This window comes from Loxodonta africana, chromosome 6 (assembly GCF_030014295.1).
Source record: "Loxodonta africana isolate mLoxAfr1 chromosome 6, mLoxAfr1.hap2, whole genome shotgun sequence".
NCBI lineage: Eukaryota > Metazoa > Chordata > Mammalia > Proboscidea > Elephantidae > Loxodonta > Loxodonta africana.
Window position 1 is genome coordinate 129688258 of NC_087347.1, and position 23488 is coordinate 129711745.

The 23488-nt window shown below is 48.6% G+C and overlaps 1 protein-coding gene across 1 annotated transcript; it reads right to left on the reverse strand.

Moving 5' to 3' along the window:
• Positions 1–1160: 1160 nt before the first annotated feature.
• On the reverse strand, positions 1161–21904 carry PROC (protein C, inactivator of coagulation factors Va and VIIIa). Its single transcript, XM_003416685.4, has 8 exons — positions 21550–21904; positions 19976–20142; positions 18657–18681; positions 18344–18481; positions 17832–17966; positions 9150–9268; positions 8299–8416; positions 1161–7234 (listed from the first exon to the last, which is right to left on the reverse strand). Exons 1-8 carry the CDS (start codon positions 21614–21616, stop codon positions 6657–6659), a joined length of 1347 nt encoding a protein of 448 aa, XP_003416733.2. The 5' UTR covers positions 21617–21904; the 3' UTR covers positions 1161–6656.
• Positions 21905–23488: the final 1584 nt, after the last annotated feature.

Consider the following 23488-nt stretch of genomic DNA (forward strand, 5'->3'; position numbering starts at 1 on the left):
TTCAGTTTGGTTCTAATAATTTGTATCTCTTTATTGATATTCTCTATTTGGTGAAATGTAGTTTTAATCAAACCAAAACCCGCTGCTGTAGAGTCAATTCCGGCTCATAGTGACCCTATAGGACAGAGCAGAACTGCCCCATAGAGTTTCCAAGGAGTGCCGGGTGGATTCAAACTGCCGACCTTTTGATTAGCAGCCGTAGCACTTAACCACTACGCCACCAGGGCTTCTGTAGTTTTAATACTTTCCTTTAATTCTTTAGACATGCATTCCTTTAGTTCTTTGAGCAAATTTATAATAGTTAAAGACTTTATCTAGTATGTCTAATGTCTGAGCTTTCTCAGGAACAGTTTGTATTGATTGCTTTTTTTTTTTTTTTTCTTGTTTATGGGCCATACCTGTTTCTTTGCATGTCTCATACTTTTGTTGTTGTTGTTGAAAACTGGGCATTTTAAGTAATTTAGCATTGTAATTTAGGAAGCCATATTCCCTCACCCTTTTCCCAAGGTTTGTTTTTATTGCTGTTTGTTGTTATTGTTGTTGCTGTTTGTTGACTGACTCTCTAGAACTAATTCTGCAAAGCCTGTATTCTTTGTTGTATGCAATCAGTGAAGTCTCTCTTCAGTTAACTTAGTGGATTAGCTCATGATTATAAAGGAATTTCCTTAAATGCCTTGTACCAATAAGACTTCTAGCCTGTCCCTCAGGGCTCTGTGTATATGTTGGGGGAGCCCCTTCAATGCTCTGGCAGGCAATTTACAAGTCTGCCTTAGCCTTCACTTCCTGCTTGTACAGAGCCTCAGGTAAGCCAGAGGTGAGATTAGGGTCTTCTTAGGTCTTTCTAGGGCATGCACACAGTCTTGAACATGCCTGTGGTCTTCTAGATTCCCAGGAACATATCAGACTTTTGGACGTCTCATTCACCAGATTTTCCTTTTACATTTTTTTTTTTGGTCAACCTCTTGTTAGCCACAAAGCAGATACAATATTAAATAATTGTCACTGATTGTTTTCAACAAAGGTCCTAAGGTTCACACAGAGCAAGCTCTGAATCATGTCAAATAAAGACAAGTCCTAAGAATGGTGTATTTGATGAGATGCCGTACAGGTGAAATACTGAAGATTCTCAGGGGATGGGGGTGTTGGGGCACTCCAGACCCTTTCTGTCCTCTCTAGTAGCTGCTAAGCTGCTGGTTTTCACAGCTACCATAATTGTGAGGTTTTGGGTTTTCAAGGTTACCATTAAGCTGGAGAGAAGGGGATGGGATTAGGGCAAGTTAAAGCATCACAAAGCTCACTGTTCTGAGGTTCAGGTTGTTTTTTGTTTAACATTACTCAGATTATTGTGAGCCTTTAGTTAATTTCCAGAGTTTTGAAAAAGTTAATTTTGGCCAGTATTCTTGTTGCTTTTATGGAGGAGCAGATTTTTGGAAGTCCTTTCTCTGCCATTCTGGAGATTCTTCCTACATTGGCTTTAAAAAAATAATCCCTAAATACATCCCACCCCCTAAATTAAGACCTAGCAAGAAGCATTCTTCCATCCAATGTTCCATTCTTTTTAATGGTCCCTACATTATTCTTGAAGTCTCTGTGTGGTACAAATGGTTAGCCCACCCAGCAGTTAACCAAAAGCTTGGAGGTTCAAGTCCACCCAGATCACCTCGGAAGTAACGCCTGGCAATCAAGTTTCAAAAAATCAGCCACTGAAAACTCTACAGAGTACAGTTCTACTTTGACACACATGGAGTCACCATGAGTCAGAGACAACTTGACAGATGTTTGTGTTTACATCATTCTAGCTCACCCTCATCTCTATAACACTATGTGTGTTCTCACCACCTGTTCCCTCCTGGGAAATCAATTGTCAAATCTGGAATACCTTTTGGATAATGACCTAACACTAACCCTATGGTAGAGTGTGGGTAGAGTTTGGAGTTAGACACTTTTCAAGCCCATTCTCAATCGTTCCTCACTTTTTCTGTCTGCCCTTCACTTTTCTTCCCCATACTCACCTTGTTCTTCTCCCTCCTAAATTCTCTGTCCCTTTGCCTTTTTTTTTCTGCAAGCTCTAGAAAGTGAGAAGTGAAAGAACATAGGAAATGGAAATGGTAGTAGTGGTGGGACAAGGGTAGTCCCAGAGATGTAGAATACTCCAACTCTTCAGAAGGTGATTTCTCCTATGTAAAAAGACCAAAGACGGGGTGGAGGGGGAACCAAGGAGGAACTAAAAAGAGGTGATGGCATTAGTGGCTGCTGGGTCTGCCAGGAGAAACTTATAGCCTGCCATGGGGCACTCCATTGATGACAGAGAGATCCTCTAGTGATCTTGGTCCAATTTCTTTCTTGGTTTCTGCTCCCCAGTGTGTTGTCTACCCTCTAGCCAGGTCTGTCTGCACTGACCCGCACTCCAGACAGGTGTGTTCTCACTTCAGTTCCTTTATTTATGCTGTCCATGCACTTGAGATGCGCTCTCCTCACCTTCTTCTAGAAGCCTTTTGTTTCACCAGCCACGATTGGTCAGTTTGTCTCTCAAACTCTCCTTGCTTTGAATCTCACTCTCTGCCTTGCTTATTTGGCAATCATTGAATATTGAAAAGCACATAAAGGATGATAGCCTGGTCTCTACCATCAAGAAGCTTACTGGTGAGTTGTGACTATGGGAATTAATCTTAAAAGGTAACGCAAGGCACTGGAACAGAGAAGGAGAAGGTTCCAATCCTGCAAATCTCTCTAGCCTTTCCTCCCTCTATACCTCACTTTGTGCCCCACAAGCCACCAGGCTAAACCACTCCCTGTTCTTAAGCATGCCAAGATCTCTTAAGTATATGCCTGTGAGCAAAATGTTCCTTCCCCTTCTTTACCTGTTGTTAGATGCTGTCAACTCCGACTCATAGAAACCCTGTGCACAAAAGAACAAAACACTGCCCCGTCCTGCGCCTTCCTCACAATTGTTGCTATGCCTGTGTCCACTGTTGCAGCCACTGTGTCAAACCATTCCATTGACGGTCTTCCTCTTTTTTGATGATCCTCTACTTTACCAAGCATGATGTCCTTCTCCAGTGACTGATCCCTCCTGATAACATGTCCAAAGTATGTGAGACGTAGTCTCACCATCCTTGCTTTTAAGGAGCATTCTCGTTGTAGTTCTTCCAAGACACTTCTCTACCTAACTCCTATTTTTCACCTCACTAAAATAAGATGTATATATCAGTGCTTACCAAATTTAGCCTTTTGCAACCACATTTAAGATCTCTCTCTAACAGCAAATGAAGCCCACAGCCACCAGAAGAAAGGATATAGTAAAGATCAGAGCAGAAATAAATGAAATATAGAACACAAAAGCAATGGAAAGTATCAACAAGACCAAAAGTTGGTTCTTTAAAAGGATCAACAAAATCGACAAAACCCAAACCCATTGCTGTCGAGTCAATTCTGATTCATGGCAACCCTCTAGGACAGAGTAGAACTGCCCCATAGTTTCCAAGGAGCACCTGGTGGATTCAAACTGCTGACCTTTTTGTTAGAAGCCATAGCACTTAACCACTATACCACCAGGGCTTCCAAAATCGGCAAACCACTGGCCAAATTGACAAATGAAAAACAGGAGCGGGTGCAAATAGCCCAAATAAGGAATGCAATGGGGGACATTACAACAGACCCAACTGAAATAAAAAGGTTCATAAGAAAGTATTATGGAATACTCCAACAAATCTGCAAACCTAGAGGAAATGGACAACTTCTAGAAACCAAAAATACAATTCTGGCTTTTGTTTTACCTATGTAAATAAAATGTAAAGAATGCCAGAGTTCTTTATTTCTTCATGGCTTCAAATTACTCTCTAGTGTTATTTCATTTCAGCCTGAAGGACTACCTGTAGCATTTCCTGTAGAGCAAGTCTACTAGTGATGAACTCCGTCAGCTTTTTTTTTTATCTTGAGATGTCTTAATTTCTCCTTCATTTTTAATGAATAGTTTTGCCAGATATAGAATTCTTGGTAGACAGATTTTTTTTCTTTCCATACTTTAAATATATCATACCACTGCCTCTGTCCTTTATGGTTTCTGATGAGAAAATGGCTACTAATCCTATTGAGGATTCCTTGTATGTGACAAGTTGCTTCTCTTTTTCTGCTTTCGAGATTCTCCCTGTCTTTGTCCTTTGATTAAAATGTGTCATCTTTCTATGACTTTTATTATCCAACTGTTGGAATTTCTACTTCTATTAACTGCATTACTTAGCTTTTATTTTTCTTTATCCTTTTCTGATCCCTGTGGTACAGTATCTCAATCTAATCTTCCAACTCACTAATTTGTTCTTCAGTAATATCCACCTTGCTATTTCTTTCTTCTACTTATTTCAACATTTCAATATCTAAGATTTCCACTCATGTTCTTCATTTTGTCGATGTTCTCCCTTAATTCTTTAAAAATCATTGGTTCATCAGTTCCAATGATTCTACCTCTGATTGGGATTCATCGCTCAGATTGTTCCCTTTTGTAGTGGTTGATACCCTTGGGTGTCTTGTTATTTTGACCTATGAGCTCATTTCTTTTGAGGAGGGGATATCAACTACTCTTTCCGGTGTTGTGCATTGGTAAGGGGTGCAGGTTGGGCCCTAGTCTACATCACTTTTGCTGCATATAAACATGGGGACTAGGAGGTACAGCCCAGGTGGAGTTCCATGGCTCTAGAGGATTGTTTTGAATCATCTTCCGTTGCTTTCCCTTTCTAGGCAGCCCCTCCTGTAAACTCTTAAGAAAAACCAGTATGTGGAAGAGACTGTCTCCCTGAGTTAAGGGTTGGGGATAGAGGCGTGAATGCTTGAAGAAATGGTCAGCTCACACCTATTTTCAATATTCCCTCACCTCACCAGGGCTTTAGCCTTGTCACTTGGCTTGGGCTGTTACTGCCACTTTCTGTAGTGAAGGGGCAACAGTGATACTCCCAGGGCAATGTGGAAGAGAGGCAGAAACAGGACTTAAACTTTCCCTCCAGCCTGTCCTGAGATCTCTCTGGTCACACAGCCCTGGCCGCAGCCATCCAATTGCCACATGCAGCCTGTCAAGGCAGCCTTTTGACACCAAGGCCCTCAAAGTGGGGTGATTATCAGTGCTGTTGTTCCTGGAAATTCGAGCTTCCTCTCACTTCTCTGTTTCTCTCCAGGTGATTTTGGGGAGGGCGCCAGCAACCCATGCTACTTAACCATCTTGACAGGAAGTCTACGTAGGGGATCTTTAGTAGGAGAAAAGACCTCTGGCTCTGTCATTCTCTTCATCCACCATCTCCCACTGCAAGTGTGGCGGACACTGGCCCGCTCACTGTGAGCAAGTGATTTCAGCCCTGGGCCTACCTTCCTCCTGCTTCCAGTCAGTCCCCACCTATCCCTAACCCTTCCCCCATGGATTAGGAGATGGCTCCTGCAGGCCTGGTCTGAGGACTGTCTACCTTGTGGCTGCTCATAACTCGTTCAGCGGGTTCTAGTATCCCCTCTGCTCTGTAAGCAGCAGTTGTGTCCGGAAAAGTGAGTGCAATCACAAGTCAAGTCCTCCCTCTCTGACTGAGCTGCGCTGTACTTCCCTGGTTGTTATTCTCATTGTCTTGGTCTCAAAACTAGAGCCTACCATGCAGAAAAGATCCCAAAGACCAACCAACTGGTCCAGGAGCTTTCAACCTCAGCTGCTACAGTCACTCAGGAAATTTTACAAATACCAATGCCTGGGTTCCCCACCCCCCACCCCGCCCAAACCATCAATTAAGAATCTCAGGGTGGGACTGGTCACAGGTTTTTAAAAGCACCCCAGGAAATTAAGATGTGCAGTCCAGGCTGAGAACCACTGCTCTCACCCAGCCCCTTCACTGTATTGACGCCCAGAGAGAACTGATTTTCCTGAGGCCACTGAGCACTTTAGGCCTAATTTCCCTGCTCTGTCTCACCACCATCCCTTTCTATCAGGTACTTAATGATTTCAATTCAGGGATCCTAATTTATTTCTGTCTTATCCAGTTATGCTTACAGGACTGGTTACACCTCTTGCTTACTGCTCATCATTGTTGCGTGACTGTTCTTACACAGCATCTCCAGCCATGCTGTGAACTTCTGGGCTGCAGCCACCTGCCCAGCAGGGCCTTTGGCCCCTGACCCCCACCAATGCCTCAAGCAGCTGCCCTCCAGGGCAAGTGGGGAGCAGAGAGGCACACTCAGGGCTTGCAGTCAAGTCTCGAGACTTGAATCTTGGCTCCACCTTGTAAACTTTCCTGAGTGTGTTTCCTCATCTGCAGTAAGTGATGAAAACATCTACCTCCATAGTATAGCTTATTCTAAAGCTTCTGAAGCTTAAGCTTCAGGAGCCTAACATGCATAGGCCTCTTCCAAGGCCCTGGGACGGGCTCCAGCAATTTTTTATTTTTGATCAGATTGAGACCCCACAAAGCTTGCATCTGCCCTTCCACCCCTCACAGAGGTGCTGTGGCAGTTAAATGAGAATCTCCTCATAAAGTCTGGGGCAGACAGTAGGTGCTCCATGCATGTAACTTCACAATAGCCCAGAAGAGGGATGGAAGGACACAGTAGCAGGCTATGTGCTTGCTGCCTGTTCCACTGAAGGCCATTCAACGGCCCAGCTCCCATTCCATGAGCAGGGAGGAGGGCCGATGCTATGGAGCCTGGCTTTGGAGGGAGGTGTCCTTGGCCCCTATGTGACTGTGGATCCAGTTAAGGTAGCAGCTGACTTTGGTGTAGATGCCAAAGTTGTGCAGGCGCCCGCAGCCCTCACCCCAGCTCACAAGGCCCACCAGGAACCAGGTGTCATGGAAGGAGGTGACCATGGGCCCACCGCTGTCACCCTCGCAAGCGTCCCGCGAGTCCCCGAGGATGCCTGCACACAGCATGTTCTCTGAGACCACATTGTGCATAACCTGAATGCACTTCTCACGCTGGACCAAAGGGATCGTGATGAAGTTGAGGATGTGGGTGCGGTTCTTCCTGGTCTCACTGAGATAGCCCCAGCCTGTCACTACCACCTGCTGACCAGCTTGGGTGAGCTCGCGCTCCGAGAGACCGTTATCCGGGAGACAGATGGGTACAATGGTCTGTGAGAAAGGGGCGGGATTGGCTAGGCGCAGCAGCGCGATGTCGTTGTCACTGGTGCTCCTGCTGTAGTTGGGATGTATGAGAACCTGCTGGATGTTCAGGTCCACTTCCCACTTCTCCCGGCGCCGCAGGTCGTACTCCCCTGCAGGGGTACGGAGGCAGATCAGAGTAGGTAGGGAGAGCCTCCCGCAAGGCCTGCCGTACTCATGCTGGCCCTGCGGTGATGTGTCCTCCCTTGTGTCCCAGCACTGTCCTAGGGCCACACGTCTGCACCCAAGATGCCTACCAGATGAAGAGGCCCGCCAGTGTCAACCCCTTGGGAGCAGATACTGCTCTGAATTCAAGGCTCCCTTACAGACCCAGTGTGATTACAGCTGGCCAGCACAGCCAGAAAAGTGACTGGCTGTGCTCACGGCAGGGAGGCCCCAGGCTCCCTGGAGACCCACTGACACAGACCAGGGCCACGAGGGGAACATGGAGCAACCGTAGCTGGAGAGCCGAGCAGAGGCGGCCTTAGCACAAGGAAGGGACCCTCCAGAAGGTGGGAGGAGACTGATAGGATGCACCAGGGGAAGAAGACCTGGACCACACAGAGACATGGTTCTCTCAAGCAGGGCTGATGGTTCTACCAGTGAAGGGGAAGACTGACTGAAAATGCCAAAATCCTTCTTTTTCGCATGAAGACTTATGAGGGCCCCTCTAGAAATTGTTATAGGGTGGGGCCTAGGCATGAAGGCCCCTGGCCTACTGCAGGGAAGGCTCTAGCCTAGCATGCACGTGGCAGGGGAAGCTTGCTGTGTGGACTGATGCCAGGCCACCCCAGCACATTCCCTTCCCCCGTGGGTGTGTGGGTATGGGCCTGGTCAGGCAGTATGGCCCTGCAGGCCTCTGCTGCCCAAGGACACAGGTAGTCCACATACAGCCTGCCCTGCGTGGGTGGGAGGAAAGAGGCAACTATGCACACAACCTTCTACTCTAAACACCGGTGTGCACGTGCCTGCACCCAGACTGTGCCCAGATTTGAAAGGGGCCCCAGATAATTCCCTACCTGCAGCATACTGGCTGTCACTGCAGAGGCTGCCCCCCATACCTGTAGAACTCAAGCAGCCTCTTACTTGAGCACTGTGGGGACCAGAGTTCCCCGAACCTGGGCAGCCTGCCTGGCCCCACCCCTTTCTAGGGTCCCTTCCTGGCTATGGCCCACACCGAGCCTGACGATGAGCTTCCTGGCTTCCTCCATGCAGTGAGCCGCGGTCAGCACCCAGGAGGGGTGGATAAGTACCCCTCCGCAGGCCAGCCTCTTCTTGGAGTCCAGCAGGGCAACCTGCAATGAGGGGGAGAATGTCATCACAGCGCGGCCTCTGACAACTCCATGTCCAGGCCCTGGGGTCTCAGACCTTGGTTTTCTAGCCTGGGAGGCTGGCTGCACTATCGTAGGCCTTTCCTGGGTTCCCTGGTCATGTGAGCACAGGCTTATCATCCTTCTCTGGAGCTTCCTAGCTCTTGATGTGTCACGGCTGTGGCCTCTATGCTATTGCTGTGCTCATCCTCAGCCATACCCAGCAGCACCCTCAGAGTTCCTCTTGCCTTGGGGGCTGGAGCCGGGCCAAGCGTCCTCTGTGAAGTCCAGCCCTGGACTCCTCCTCAGGGCTCCCGCAGCTGTGCTGCCTCTGCTGGAGCTCTGATCCCATTGTCTGTCTGGTGGCTGTCTGTCTACAGGCCCAACACCCCTACAGTGTGTGAGCTGTCCCCGGCAAGGGACTGATGCTGATTTCTGTACCCTCAGGCATGGCGGAGAGTGGGGCTAGCTCTGTGTCAGTTCCCATGCTGAGGCTGGGGAGGTGTTCAGAAGCCAACCCTTGCTCCTAGCCCCTCCCTTGTGATGCAGCTTCTGCCAAAACCTCGCCCAGAGCACTCCTGCCTGCACTACTCCTCTTCCCTCAGGCTGCCTCCACCTCCCCCAAACACCATCACCACCCCTGCCCCCCAAGTCAAGCCAGCACCTCACCTCTGGTGTCTGCCTATTGAGCAGGAAGTCCCTGCTGTCTCCCTCTCACCTGCCAGGGACTCTGTCCCCGTTTGGTCGGCTTCCCATTGACAAGACGGGGGTCAACTTGGTCTACATCACGCTTCAAACTGTTGAACTTCTTCGCTGTCCTCCCACAGGGAAACGTCACTAGAGGGAGATGGTAAGGTTGAGGACTCACTGGGCACACTTCTCCCACCTCCTGCCTACAGGTCAGTTTGCTGCATTGCGAGGTTAAAAGGAGAAAATGGAGCAAAATGCTTACGATACTCAGTATCTGCTGCAAATACCCGCAGGTCATTCAGTCAGTTAGTCAACAAACAGTGCCGTCTAATGAAAAGAGTCAGACCAAGTAGTCTAGCTGTGTGTCCTTGTGTAGGTTAAACTTCTCTGAGCTTCAGGTTCTAATTTGTAAGACAGGGCTATTCTCAGCCATGCCCCAGGGCTGTCGGGCATATTCCCTGAGATACACTACAAGGTGGCATACTAGGATGTGGCCAAGCTCCTGAGGAACGTGAAGTGATTTGGGGAGGAGGCAGTAGGCATTCCTACAGAGCCCCAGAGTTGCTCTGAGTATGGCTGGGAGACCTCCCTGTCAGAAGGAGAAAGCACATGATGGAGAACTGAGGGCTAGGAAACCTGCCAGGGCTCGCTCATGGTGGGCACTGCATGTCAAATTGAGAGATTCAGACTGGTCACAGAAGTAATAGGAAGCCATTGAAAGCTCTCCAGCAGCAGAACTGCATAGTGACAGAGAATGGAGAGGAGACAATAGCTACAAAATTCCAGAAGCTAGACAGTAGAGGGGCGTGGGAACTAACTTGGCAGGCTGAGGAAGTGAAAGCCTCAGCCAGTAATGGGGGGTGCCCAGAAGCAGACTGATTCTCAGCACAGAGCCTCAAGGACCTTCAGTGCTTCTGTGGTGGCAGAACAGGTGGGACTGCAAACAGGAAAAGTGGCTAAGAGTTGTAAAAGAACACGTTAAGGCTCTAGACCTCTGCCCAGCCCACATCACTGGGGTGACCACCCTCCTCCTTCCTGCAGAAGTCCATAGGTGAACTCCCTCCAGAGGTGAGCCACAGACTACGACCTGAGGACCCCAGGCACTACTGGGGGAGACGGTGACACATGGGGCTGACCACAAAAAAGACCACAGGAGTCCCTCAAACCTCTGCAGGCTGCAGAGTCCAGCTCCCTTTCCCTACTCTGCTGCAAGGGACTGGAAGGCAGATGGGAACCACCTAACTGGGAGCTCAAAGGATCCCCTCAGGGAATACCTAGATCAATTGGCATAATATATTTGGTAGAGAATATGTTCTACACTTTACTTTGGTGAGTAGCATGTGGGATCTTAAAAGCCTGTGAGCAGCCATTTAGGATACTCTGCTGGTCTCACCCCTTCGGGAACAAGGAAGAATGAAGAAAACTAGAGATATAAGGGAAAGATTAGTCCAAAGGACTAATGGACCACATCTACCACAGCCTCCACCAGACTGAGTCCAGTACAGCTAGATGGTGCTGCCTATCACCACTGACTGCTCTGACAGGGATCACAATAGAGGGTCCCAGACAGAGCTGGAGAAAAATGTAGAACAATATTCTAACTCAAAAAGAAAGACCAGACTTGCTGTCCTGACAGAGACTGGAGAAACTCTGAGAGTATGGCCCCCGACACCCTTTCAGCTTTAGCAATGAGGCCGCTCCTGAGGTTCACCCTTCAGCGAAAGATTGAACAGGCCCATGGAACAAAACAAGACTAAAGGGGCACACCAGCTCTGGGGCAGGGACTGAAAGGCAGGAGGGAACAGGAAACCTGGTAATAGGGAACCCAGGGTTGAGGAGAGAGCGTTGACCTGTTGTGGGGTTGTTAACTAATGTCATAGAACAACACGTATGCTGTTTGATGAGAAACTAGTTTGTTCCATAAACCTTCACCTAAAGTACAATTAAAAAAAAAAAAAAATCCCCTCAGAAACTGGGCAAAAAGTAAAGACTGAAGGGTCTGGACAACAGGGGTTCTGCCAGTTCTGACCTTCCACCTGGCCTTGCAGGAAAGCCCACAGGCCTGGATCCACCAGGCACACTCAGGTTTCCAGCGTCTCAGTCTTAGAACAGAGAGCGAGGCTCTCCAAACAACCAAGGAAAGCCTCCAGGAGGGAAGAGAAGGCCCAAAAGAAGAAATAAACAGAGAAGGTACTTGGAGGACAGACAATGGAGGGAGAAGAAACACCTGTAACATTTTCAGGGAGATAAAACAAAATAGTATGTCCATGAAACAAGAGATACAGAGAAAGAGAAGTCAGAAGAACAAAGGAGCTTTTGATTAAAAGTTCATTAGAGAGACTTCTAGTTCAAGAAAAAGATGGTGGACTCCCTTTTCCATTTCTCCGATCTAACTACAACTACCCTGGAAAATCTTCAACAAACAATGGTGAGTTGCCTGGGTTTCCTTCTTATCTCCCATAGACCCTGAAATGGGTGCTGAAGAGGTCTTCAGCCAACAACTGCCGATAGGTATAAACAGAAGAACTCAATAAATGTCTGCTGTCTCCAGCCAAAGGACCAGAAATGGGAAAGCCCAATGAAGACCTAGTGAGAAGCCGCAAGTGGCACTCCACAAATGGGCACTGGCGGGCAGTCCCATTTGTCTGCAGAAGCGGCAGCAGCAGCGAAGCCTCGTGTCTCTCTTCTCTCTACCCAGTGGCATAAGGAGACCCAGGTCCAGCAGCTCCTGTTCTACAATCCCCTACAGAAGGTGGCCCAAAAGCAACAGAATACACATTCTTTTCAAGCACCCTGGAACATTCATCAAAACAGGTCATATCTTGGGCCATAAAACACACTTTAACAAAATTAAAACCAAAACCAAACTCACTGCTGTGCAGTCGATTCTGACTTACAGCAACCCTGTAGGATAGAGAGGAAATGCCTGTAGGGTTTCCAAGGCTACAAATCTTTACGGAAACAGACTCCCATGTCTTTCTCCCAGCAGCGGCTGGTGCGTTGGAGCCTACAACCTTTCGGTTATCAGCAGCCAAGCGCTTAACCACTGTGCCACCAGGGCTCATTTTAACAAAACTAAAGTATTAAAATCATACAGATTTATACATCTCTCTGAAGAACAGAATCAAACTGGAAATCAATAACAGGAGGACAGCAGGAGAATCTCCAAACACTTGGAAATTAAACAACACACTTCTAAATAATTCATGGGTCGAAGAGCAAGTCAAAAAGGAAATTAAAAAAAATACATACACCTGGATGAAAATGAAAACATATCAAAATGTGTGGGATGCAAGCAAAAGCAGTGCTGAAAGGGAATTATAGCACTAAATGCTTGTATTAGAAAAAAAAGATTCTCAAATCAATAAGTTCCTCCTTTAAGAAACTAGAAAAAGAAGAGAAAATAAACCCAAAGCAATCAGAAGAAAAGAAATAATAAAGATAAGAGAGGAATCAATGTAACTGAAAATGGAAAACAATAGAAAAAATTAATGAGGCAAAAGTTGGTTCTTTGGAAAAAAATTAATAAAATTGCTGATTGATAAACTTCTAGCTAGACTGAAGATAAAGAGAGAAAACACAAATCACCAATAAGAAATGAAACAGGGAACATCACAAGAGATCCTGAAGCCATTAAAACGATAATAAGGAAACATTAGAACAATTTTACACTAATAAATTTGACAATTTAGAAGAAGTGGACCAGTTCCTCGAAAATCACAAGCTACCAAAATTCTTTATTACAAACCAGTATCTCACATTTAGAAATAAACTCAACAGAAGTTTAGCATATTGAATCAAACAAAGTAGAAAAAGAGTAATTCTCCGTGACCAACTGAATTTATTTCAGATACGCAAGGCTGGTTCAATAGTCAAAAATCAATGAATATAGTCATATTAACATGCTAAAGAAGAAAACACATATGACCATATCAAATGACACAGAAAAAGCATTTGACAAAATCTAACTCCCATTCACAATAAAAACTCTCAGAAAATTAGCAACAGAGAACTACCTCAACTTGATTAAGAGCAACTACGACAAACCTACAGTGACTACATAAACCACAGCCTCCACCAGCCTGAGGCCAGAAGAACCAGATAGTGTCTGGCTACCACCACTGACTGCTCTGACAAGGATTACAACAGAACAAAATTCAAATTCACACACACAAAAAAGACCAGACTTACTGATCTGACAGGCTGGAGGAACACCCTGAGACTATGGCCCCTGGACACCCTGATAACTCATAACTGAAGCCACTCCTGAAGTCCACCTTTCAGCCAAAGATTAGACAGGCCTATAAAACAAACAATTACACACATGAAGAATGTACTTCTTAGTTTAATCAAGTATATGAGACCAAATGGGCAGTACTTTGCCCATAAGCAAATATGAGAAGGCAGGAAGGGACAGGAAAACTGGATGAGTGGACACATGGAACCCAGGATGGAAAGGGAAAAGGGGAGAGTGCTGACACAATGCTGGGATTGCAACCGATATCACAAAACAATTTGTATATAAATTTTTGAATAAGAAACTAATTTGCACTATGAAGTTTCACCTAAAGCACAAAATTTTTTAAAAATTTAGAATAAATTAGAATTGTATTGCCCACACACACACACAAAAAAAACCCTACAGCAAACATTGTACTTAATGCTGAAAGAGTAAATGCTTTACCTCTAAGACCAGGAGCAAACAAGGATGCCTGCTCTCATCACTCTTATGCAACATAGTATTGGAGTTTTAACCACTGCAATAAGGCAAGGAAAAAAAAAAAAAAAAAGCATACAAATTGGAACAAAAGAAATAAAACTGGTCCTGTTTGTAGATGAAATTGTTGCTTGTAGGAAATACTAAGAAAACTACAAAAAAAAAAACCTACAACTACTCAGTTCAGCAATCACAGGATACAAAATCAACACAGAAATCAATTGTATTTCTATGTACTGAAAGCAACAACTGAAAACTGAAATATAAAATGCTATACCACTTAAAATTGCACCAAGGAATAAACTTAGGTATAAATATAACAAAACATGTACAGAATCTATATGATGAAAATTACAAAATGCTGATGAAAGAAATCAAAGAAGACCTGAACACAAGGAGAGACATACTGTGTTCATGGGCTGGAAGGCTCAACATGATAAAGAGGTCAGTTCTTCCCAAACTGATGTATAGGAATAATTAAATTCCTATTAAAATCTCAGCAAGGTTTTTTGTAGACATGGACAAGCTTATCCTAAAATTTATATGGGAAGGGAAAGGCCCTAGAAGAGTCAAAACAATATTGAAAAAGAGAAAAATGGGAGGAATTACGCTTCCCAATATTAGATAGATAGCTGCTGTTGAGCTGATTCTAACTCATGGCAACCCCACGTACAAAAGAATGAAACACTGTTGTCTTGCATTATCCTCACAATCATGAGCAAATTCAAGCGGATCCTTGTGGCTATTTCACCAATGGTTTCCCTGGCTCTCATTGGTCCTCTACTTTACCAAACATGATGTCCTCCTCTAGCAATTGATCCCCCCTGATAATGTATCCAAAGCAAGCAAGTTGGACAATTTTCTTTCATGATCCATAAGGTTTTTGTAGGCTAATTTTCAGAAATAGGATCACCAGGCCTTTCTTCCTAGTCTAGGAGTGCCACTGAAACCTTTCCACCACGGGTGACCCTGCTGGTGTCGGAAATACTGGTGCACAGCAATAGGCATGCCACCAAGTACAACAAACTGATAGACAGGTAGTGGGTGTAGGACCCTCAGCCCTGGGCTTCAGCTCCGCCTTCAAGGCCCTCTGGCACAGCAACTCTGCTCCCTTGGCTTTGGGCAGCCCCATTCTCCTAGTCCATCTGAGTGGTGACCCCACCCCCTCAGCCTCGGCAGGCCCCAGTCTTCTGCCCCGCACATCTTAATGGCAGCCCCACACTTCAGAACTGAGTTGGTGAAGATCTGACTCCGAAACCAAGGAGGCTGTGACTCTACTCTTTGACACCCTTTGAGACTGAGGCAGCTCTGCTTCCTATGCTCCTTCCAACAGCTCTGCTGATCTGAGTTGCTCCAGAGATGGTTCTTTCCTTTTCTTGGAGGACAACCGATGTAGCTCCTTTTGACCAGTTTTCTGCCTGTAGAATTCCAAGAGGCAGACAGAGTTCTCTCCTTTCATTCTTACTCTGTCACCCTAGGTCTAAGTTGATGGGTTTTCTGCTGTGGTAGTTGGTTAGATCCATCAGTCACAGACTTAATCTCTTTAACAAAAGATCGTGTAGCCACGTCCTTGGTAAACATTCTAGGACATGTGTCCTTACTATGTCCAACAGAATTTTCCAAATCTTTAAGTTCTGTTTTCATTTTGCACAGTTCATTTTTAAGTCCATCTCTTTCCTCTTGCATTTTACTATAAAGACCAAGGAGAAACCACGTGGCCCCTTTGAGATCCTGCTTAGAAATCTCATCAGCCAGAGATATCCAAGTTCATCACTTATAAGTTCTGACTTCTACCAAACATCTGAATATAATTCAGAGAAGTTCTTTGCCACTGCATAAAAAAAAAAGCATCGCCCTTCTCCCACTGTCCAATCACACGTCCATCACTTCGTTTTAAAGCCTCACCATTAGTAAATTTAACGTCCACATTTCTAGCAATGTTCTATTGCTGGCACCATAGGTATTCTCTAAGACAATACTTTCTCTATAGTTCTCCTCACTTCCTTCTGAGCCCTCACCAGAATTGCCTTTGATGTCCATAATTCTACCAACAATCTCCTCAAGGCAATCTAGGCTTTTACTATTAAAAAAAAAAAACCATCGCCATTAAGTCAATTCCGACTCATAGCAACCCTATAGGACAGAGCAGAACTGCTCCATAGAGTTTCCAGCGTGCAGCTGGTGGACCTGAACTACCAACCTTTTGGTTAGCTGTCGAATGCTTAACCATTGTCCCACCAGGGCTCCAGTTTTAAAACCCTTCCAGTGTCTACCCATTACCCCAAACCAAAACCACTTCCACATTATAGGTATTTGTTAGAGCAGCAGCCCCACTTCTTGGTACCAAACATCTTAGGCTAGGTTCTCTAGAAGAGCAAAACCAGTAAAGCATATACATATATATACAGAGAAAAAGACAGATTTATTTCAAGGAAATGGCTCACGCAGTTGTGGAGGCTGGCAAGTCCCAAATTCGTGGGTCATGTGTCCGGGTGGAGGCTTCTCCTGACTCACGTGGTTGCAGGAGCAGACAAACCCAAAATCAGCAGGTCAGACAGCAGGCTGCTGGCTCGTGGGGCTGTCAGAGCTGGTGAATCCCAAAATCTGCAGGCCAGGCAGCAGGCTGCTATGTCATGTCCCAAGAACCAGAGGTCAGATGATGACAAGTCAGATTCAGGATCAACAAAGAGAGAGAACTTTGCCAGAACATCCACATATATTGGATGCAGGCCACACCCCCAAGGAAACTCCCCTTATTTATATCATGTCACAAAATGGAGAATAATTACATAATATTGAGCATCACGGCCTAGCCAAGTTGCCATATAACATAACCATCACAGCTCCATAGGCAGGTAATCCAAAAATTAAAAAAAAAAAATTTCCTTTCCTGACAAAATTTTACTTTTCTGAGAAAGCAATCGCAGGGTGTGCTCTAACACCAGCAACAACAACAAAAATGAGTAACCAAGAAAGAAAGAAGCCACCTGCAGGACCCAAGACATAAAGGATCCAATGCTGGAAGGAAAGCTCCTGGTCGATAAGGACTGGAGTGACTAGGACAACAGTCTAAGAAGGTTCCATTCAAACTGGAGCAAGAGGAAGAAGGATGCAACTGATCAGTTACCTGATGGATTTAAGTATACTCGGAGGAGATTTATTTTCCTAGCAGAGATTCTGAGAATAAATTAATGATAATAACCTAGAAAACTAAAAAAAAAATTCTTAACTACAGGGAAAACAAAAAAATGTATAACAAAGGATATGTTATCAAAATACACTACACAGTTCAGTTAGTATTATATTTACCTATTATCATAATGTGAAAACTGAATTTTATCATCATTGTTTTGGTAGTCCTTAGCTGATCCCTAAAACGGAGAAATCAAGAACCAACAAAGTAAACGGCTAGATAATACAAAAGCAAATCTAAAATGAGGGATGAGGGGTGAGTAGGTTTGAGCAAAGAACTGCTATTTTTCATTAAAAGAGTTGCAAAACTGACTTCTTAAACTTTGTACATGTATACATTTTACAGAAATAAAAATGTACAAATAAGAAAATATAACACAAGGCAGAATCATGCACGCTTCTCTTCTAGACAATCAAGCGATGCAGGGGCAATGCGAATTGGACAATGTGTCGGAACGAAGTAAACCCATCCAAGACAGATCCAGGCGGATGCCTGATGCCTGGCTCCCACCACGGTTCACGCTCCCGGAGCTGTCCCCGAGGGGAGCAGGAGCGCCTAGAGGAAGGCAGCACGAACGCTGACACTCGCGGTGGGGGCGGGGGGTGGTTCTCTCGGTCTTTCAACAAACACTCCCGGCATGCCCCTGTGTTCTCCTTCACCACGTCACCCAGTGCCCCAGGAAGTGGTTTTCGGTCCTGACGTCTGCCGCACACCTCACGCTAACAATGTGATGGGATGCCTGAGCTCGAGGCTCGTGGGAACCGAGCCTGGGGAGAGGCCGGGCGAGGGGGGCCGCTCACCTGTGGGCTCGCACAGCATGAAGTCGTCCCCCAGCCGGTAGCCGGGGGCGCAACTGCAGTGGCGCCCGCCCTCCTCCTCCGAGCAGTAGTGCGCGCAGCCGCCGTTGTCCACCGAGCAGTTGGAGAAGAGCACCTCTGGATGGGGAGAGGAGCGACGACCGGGCGGTGAAGGCCGAGTCCGAAGCCACACGGGCTGCCCCCATCCCTTCACCGCCCTCACAGATCGCGGCCGACGGCAGGACCGGCCCGGCCGGCTTGGGCCAGGGGACGGCGACGTTTCACACGTTGTCTCTTCGTGCAGCCGCGCGAGCCTCGTTCACGGGAATCCACGTGGAAACGTCCCCGCCCCCCCCGGGCGCCCCGCCCCCCGCCCCGGGCGCCCCGCCTCCACCTCGCCCGGGGAGCCCCGCCCCTCACCGTACGCGCGGAGGTGGTCCCACCCCCCCGGACTCCCCGCCTCTCACCGTGCGCGCGGAGGTGGTCCCACCCCCCCCGGACGCCCCGCCTCTCACCGTGCGCGCAGAAGCGGCCCTCCCAGCCTACTCTGCAGTCGCAGCGGAAGCTGCCGATGCCGTCGATGCACTCGCCGTTGCCGCAGCATGCGCTATCGCACGCGTGCCCTGCCGGCGGGGACGCGCACTGGTCCTCGTCTGCCATACAGAGGTCAGGAAAGTCACTAGTGCCGCCAGCACCCTTCCTGGCCCACCCAGTACCGCAGACGGCCCCGCCCGTCAACCGAGAGACCAGGGTAGGGGACGGCCGGGGAGGTGGGAGGGGTGGAAGTGGGTGTACAGGCACCGCCCCCGGGGTCCAGAACGCACTCACCGTGGTACTTGGACCAGAATTCCAGCTGTGGAGAGAAGGGGCAGCGGCAGCCTCTAGGCGGGCAGCGAGTGGGAGAGGATGGGCGGGCTTCCAGACTCAGGGACGAACCCTTGCTTGTCCCCAGCCTCTGGCGCTACTGCACGCCCAGTGAGGCCACGCGCCACCTGCCTCCATGAACAACCCTAGAACCCCCTCTTCCCCTTTGCAGCCTCGTCGCCTCCTCTCACTAATCCAATCTTTCATTAAAGCCAGAGATTTCAGAGTTGCGTGTGCACAGGGTCTCCTTGGTAAAGCATGACTGCCAGTCCTGAGTCTGGGGCAGCAGAGATCTGCGTTTCCACCCGGGTACCAGGTGACCACACTGAGACCCACTGCCTAAACCATCACAAGGGAATGGGGGAGGGGGAAGCACACTGCAGACACAGAGACCGCCAGTGGAGGTGAAGCTGAGGTGGGCAGTGGCCCATGGTGTCCTGACAAGCAGCTCAGGTTCTGTCTCTTGAGGGAAAGGGGACACAGGAGCGGTGTGATGTGCTCAGACTGGTTCAGGAAAAATCATTTTGGCCCCTGCTGAGGAGGCTCTTGGGAAAAGAGGCAGTGGTGATGCAAAGGGGAGTAGATGGGGAGCTAGCTGAGCGAGGGCAGGGGGAGAGATGGAGCAGGCCAAGCTGGGACAGCTTGCAAGGGGACTCCAGGTGGTAGCACAGCTCCAGGTCTGAGTAGTTGAATTGAGCCCTCGGGGTGGGTGTGGGGGAGTCTGCTGGTGACAGGCTGGCCTTGCATGGGGGGCTACATCCCTCACCAAGCCTATCCTTCCACTTCAGAGCCACTCTGACCCTCATTTCAGATCCTCTGAGCAATCAGATTTATTCCCCTAAGAATTTTGATGAAGCACAGAGTGTGTGCACAGACAGTGGGGAGCCTAGGGTCACAGAAACCCTGAGCAGCAGGTGCATGGATAAGAGCAGGGAGGGTGGCCTCTGGCCACAGAGGGGGAGACAGTGGCACAGGGCAGAGATGGGAGGCTGCGGCAGCCAGCTGTGGGTGGAGGGTGGACGAAACTACCTCAGGCTGGATGAGAACCCCAGCCGGGGATTTGCCCACCCTCTTTCCTGGAGCAAACTGCAGAGTTTGTTCTTGCAATCACACAGGATTGACCAAGGCCATAGGGCCAGGGTCCTAGTCCTCCCACTCGCCCACCGCCAATAAGCTGGGCGCAGAAGGGCTGGCGCCCACCGCCCCAAAGACTGGTTCTCAGCCCTTGGCCCAGCCTGGCCCCCTGGCCTCCACCTGTGCTGACAGACTGTGGGCAGCCTTACCGTGTTGTCCACGTTTTTGAAAATCTCTTGGACTTCCTCCAGGTCGCAGGTCTCCTCCATGCACTCCCGCTCCAGGCTGCCTGGCATCAGCTCCTCCAGGAAGGTGTTGGCACGCTTGCGGATCCTCAGCACCTGGTGGGCATGCTGGCTGCTGGAGAACACCAAATCTGGGTCTGGAGGATGGGGATGGAGCTTGCTTTGGTGGACAGGCCTGAGGGCGCTGGGGCTGAGAGGGGCTAGGAAAGCCAAGCTGGGAAGAACCTGGGAAGGTTTTTGTCTCAGGCCCCTTGAGGATGATTATGTTCCTAGATAACCGTACTGTTCTCTTTCCTCCACGGAGGAAGTGCGTGCTGAGGGCAGGAGACGTGACCTCTAAGGACACCTGCTCCAGAGACAAGCAGACCTCCCGCACACATCCCCAGCTCTCCCTTTGTGTGACTGTGAGCCAGTGTCTTTAGCTCTCTAAACCTCGGTTTACTTATCCAAAGAATGGGGGTGAGATAATCGTGTAAGTTGTTGTTAGTTGCCATCAAGTTGATACCGACTCATGGTGACCCCAGGTGTGCAGAGTAAAACTGCTCCATAGGGGTTTCAAAGCCGTGACGTTTAGGAAGGAGGTCGCCAGGCCTGTCTTCCCAGGCACCTCAGAGTGGGTTTGAACTGCCAGCCTTTCAGTTAGTAGTCAAGTGCTTAACCATTTGCACCACCCAGCTGCCCGGGTGCTGTTGCTCTTGTTGTCGTTATACTGTTACGAAGGCAAAGCTAAACCCTAATCCATCCACTGCTCCCTCCCCTCCCTGGGGAGCCCCTCACCTTCACTTGAGCACTTTCCATGCCCTTCCCCTTGGGCAGCCATACCTAGAAGACAGGCAGACCTATCTCCTGGGAGTAGAACCAGGTGTCCCCTGGGCTCCAGAGGTGGTGTCTTGGGTGCAGTGGGGCGGCAAGGAGGGAGGGGTCAAGTCAGGGGGAGTGAGCAAGAGAGGGGGCTTGAGGGAGAGGGGGATCAAAGGTAGGCCAGAAAAGGCCTCCTGGAGGAAGTCTGGAAAGAGGAACTCAAGCAGGTGGTGGATGGGAAGAGGGAGGAAAGGACACCCCAGGCAGACAAGCAGCTCAAGAAAGGGCATAAATGCAGGACCCAGCCCAGTGGGCTCTGGAGGGCCAGGGGTGTGAGAAGGAGGTGGCTGCAGAATGAGCCACAGATCGTCTTCTGCAGGCCTTCCTGAGTCAGGCCTCCTCCTGTTACCCCTGGGGACCAGAGACACGGGGCAGGGGCGGGGCAGCGGCAGGGCAGCGAGCATTTGAGGGAGGAGAGGTGGTGTGGGTGGGGGCCTGTCACAGTTGAGCAAGCGAGTGCGTCCAGTCGGAAGGCTTGGGGCCTCTCTGCGAGTGGGGAGTAGAAGAACTCCAGGGCGTGACCCTCCACAGCTGCCCTGCCTGGGACACTCAGGCAGCTTCCGCACTTGCCTCTCCTTACACCTGGCCCAAGCAGATGGGGAAGCGTGCAGCCTGGGCAGGTGCCAGAGGTCGCTGTGTCCAGGGAAAGCAGGGGAGAGAGAGAAAGGCAGCCTTACCAGTAGATGGTGTGCCAGAGATTTGCCAGGTGGCCATGAACAGTAAGAGGCTTATGAGGTGCCACATCCTGCAGTTGCGTACACCTGTCCGAGAAGGAACTCTGAGCTCCTGGCCACTCTGCCGGCCCCTGACTCTGCCTGTGCCCCCCTGGTAGGAGCCTCAGTGAAAGGGCCTGTTTCCCTGTTGGCTGCTTTCAAGGCTAAAGCTGGGGCTGGGCTTGTTCACTAGGCAGAGGGCTGTGTATCCAGACCACCAGCTGGTGCTGCCCTCTTCTCTGTGTGGTTAAGGTCACACCGCCTGCCCTTCCTCCGAAGGGGGATAAGAGGAAGCGGAAGGGGCAACGCAGAGTCCTCAAGAACACCAGAGACTCAGCGTGTAAAGTGCCTCGCACACGATGGTGCGGCCTGAGTACTTGTGACCCACCTGTGCCCCCATTTCTGGCCAGGGAGGGTGTGTGGCTATGCCTTTGCTGGTTGATGGGCTGAGAATAATAGCTAACATTTACTGGATACATATGGTGTCTTCTGAGCAATTTATATGTGGTTCGGGGGGCAGGCCTTGAAGCCAGACCACTTGGGTTCCAATCCCAGCTCCACCACTTACTGGATGGCAGTGCTAGGCAAGAGACTTAACTGCTCCATGCCTCAGTTTCCTCATTTGTCATAGGGACAGAATAACTGAATTTCTGCCTTATAGGGTTGTTGTAAGAATTAAATGAATCAGCCCACACAAAGCTCTTAAAACAGGGTTTCACATAGTAAATGCTCAATAAACAGTTTTCACTGCTGTCCAGGCAGCCCCCGACTCATGACCCCAAGCACAGCAGAACAAAACACTGCCTGGTCCTGCATCAGTCATCCCCATGATCAGTTGTGGATCAAACTCTTGTGATCCACAGGGTTTTCATTGTCTGGTTTTTAAGAAGTAAGTTGCCAGGCCTTCCTTCCCGGTCCGTGTTAGTATGGGAGCTCTGTTGAAACGTGTTCAGGATCATCTTGGTGATGGTGTTAACAGCCGAGTCAATCCTGACTCATGGTGGCCCTGTGTGTGCACAGTAGTACTGTGCTTCATACAGTTTTCAAGGTTGTGACCTTTTGGAAGCAGATTGCTAGGCCTATCTTCCAAGGTGCCTCTGAGTGGGTTCAAACCACCAACCTTTTGGTTAGTAGTTGAGCACTTAACCATTTGCACAAGCCAAAGACCCCTGTTCAGCGTCATAGCAACATGAAAGCCTCCCCTGACAGGCAGTGGCTGCAAATGAGGTGCATTGACTGGGGATCACGTGGAAGGTGAGAATTCTGCCGCCAAACCATCACTGCCCCAAATAAACGTTAAACCAGAAAACCAAATCCGCTGCCATCGAGTCAATTCCAACTTACGGCGACCCTAAAGGACAGAGTAGAACTGCCCCTTAGGGTTTCCAAGGCTGTAAATCTTTTATGGAAGCAGAATGCTGCATCTTTCTCCTGAGTAGTGGCTGGCTGGTGGATTTGAACTGCCGACCTTTTGGTTAGCAGCCAAGCACTTAAGTGCTGCGCCACCAGGGCTCCCACAAAAACATTAGCTATTTCACCCAAAAGGTAGGTATTAATATGGTCACCCGCCTACCCACCTCCCCATTTCACAGAAGGAAATTGAGGCTCAGAAGAGTTAAGTTCCTTATTCAAAATCAGTGACAGAATGTGGTGGAGCTGAGACTCAAACCCAGGCCTGTGTGGCTCCAGGCCTGGGACCTTAATCCCCGGCTCCCCACAGGCTATGGAGGTAAGTCTGCTGGCCAGGAACCAAGGAGCTTTCTGTGGACTCCAAGTGGATAAGCCCACCGGCCCCATCTGCACACTCCTGTCTGGCCTCACTTTAAACCTTTGCTCCTTCCCTTTTAGGCTGGTTCTGACATTTGCTTAAATGGGACGCCCCCAGCTTTAGAGGTAGTGGTGG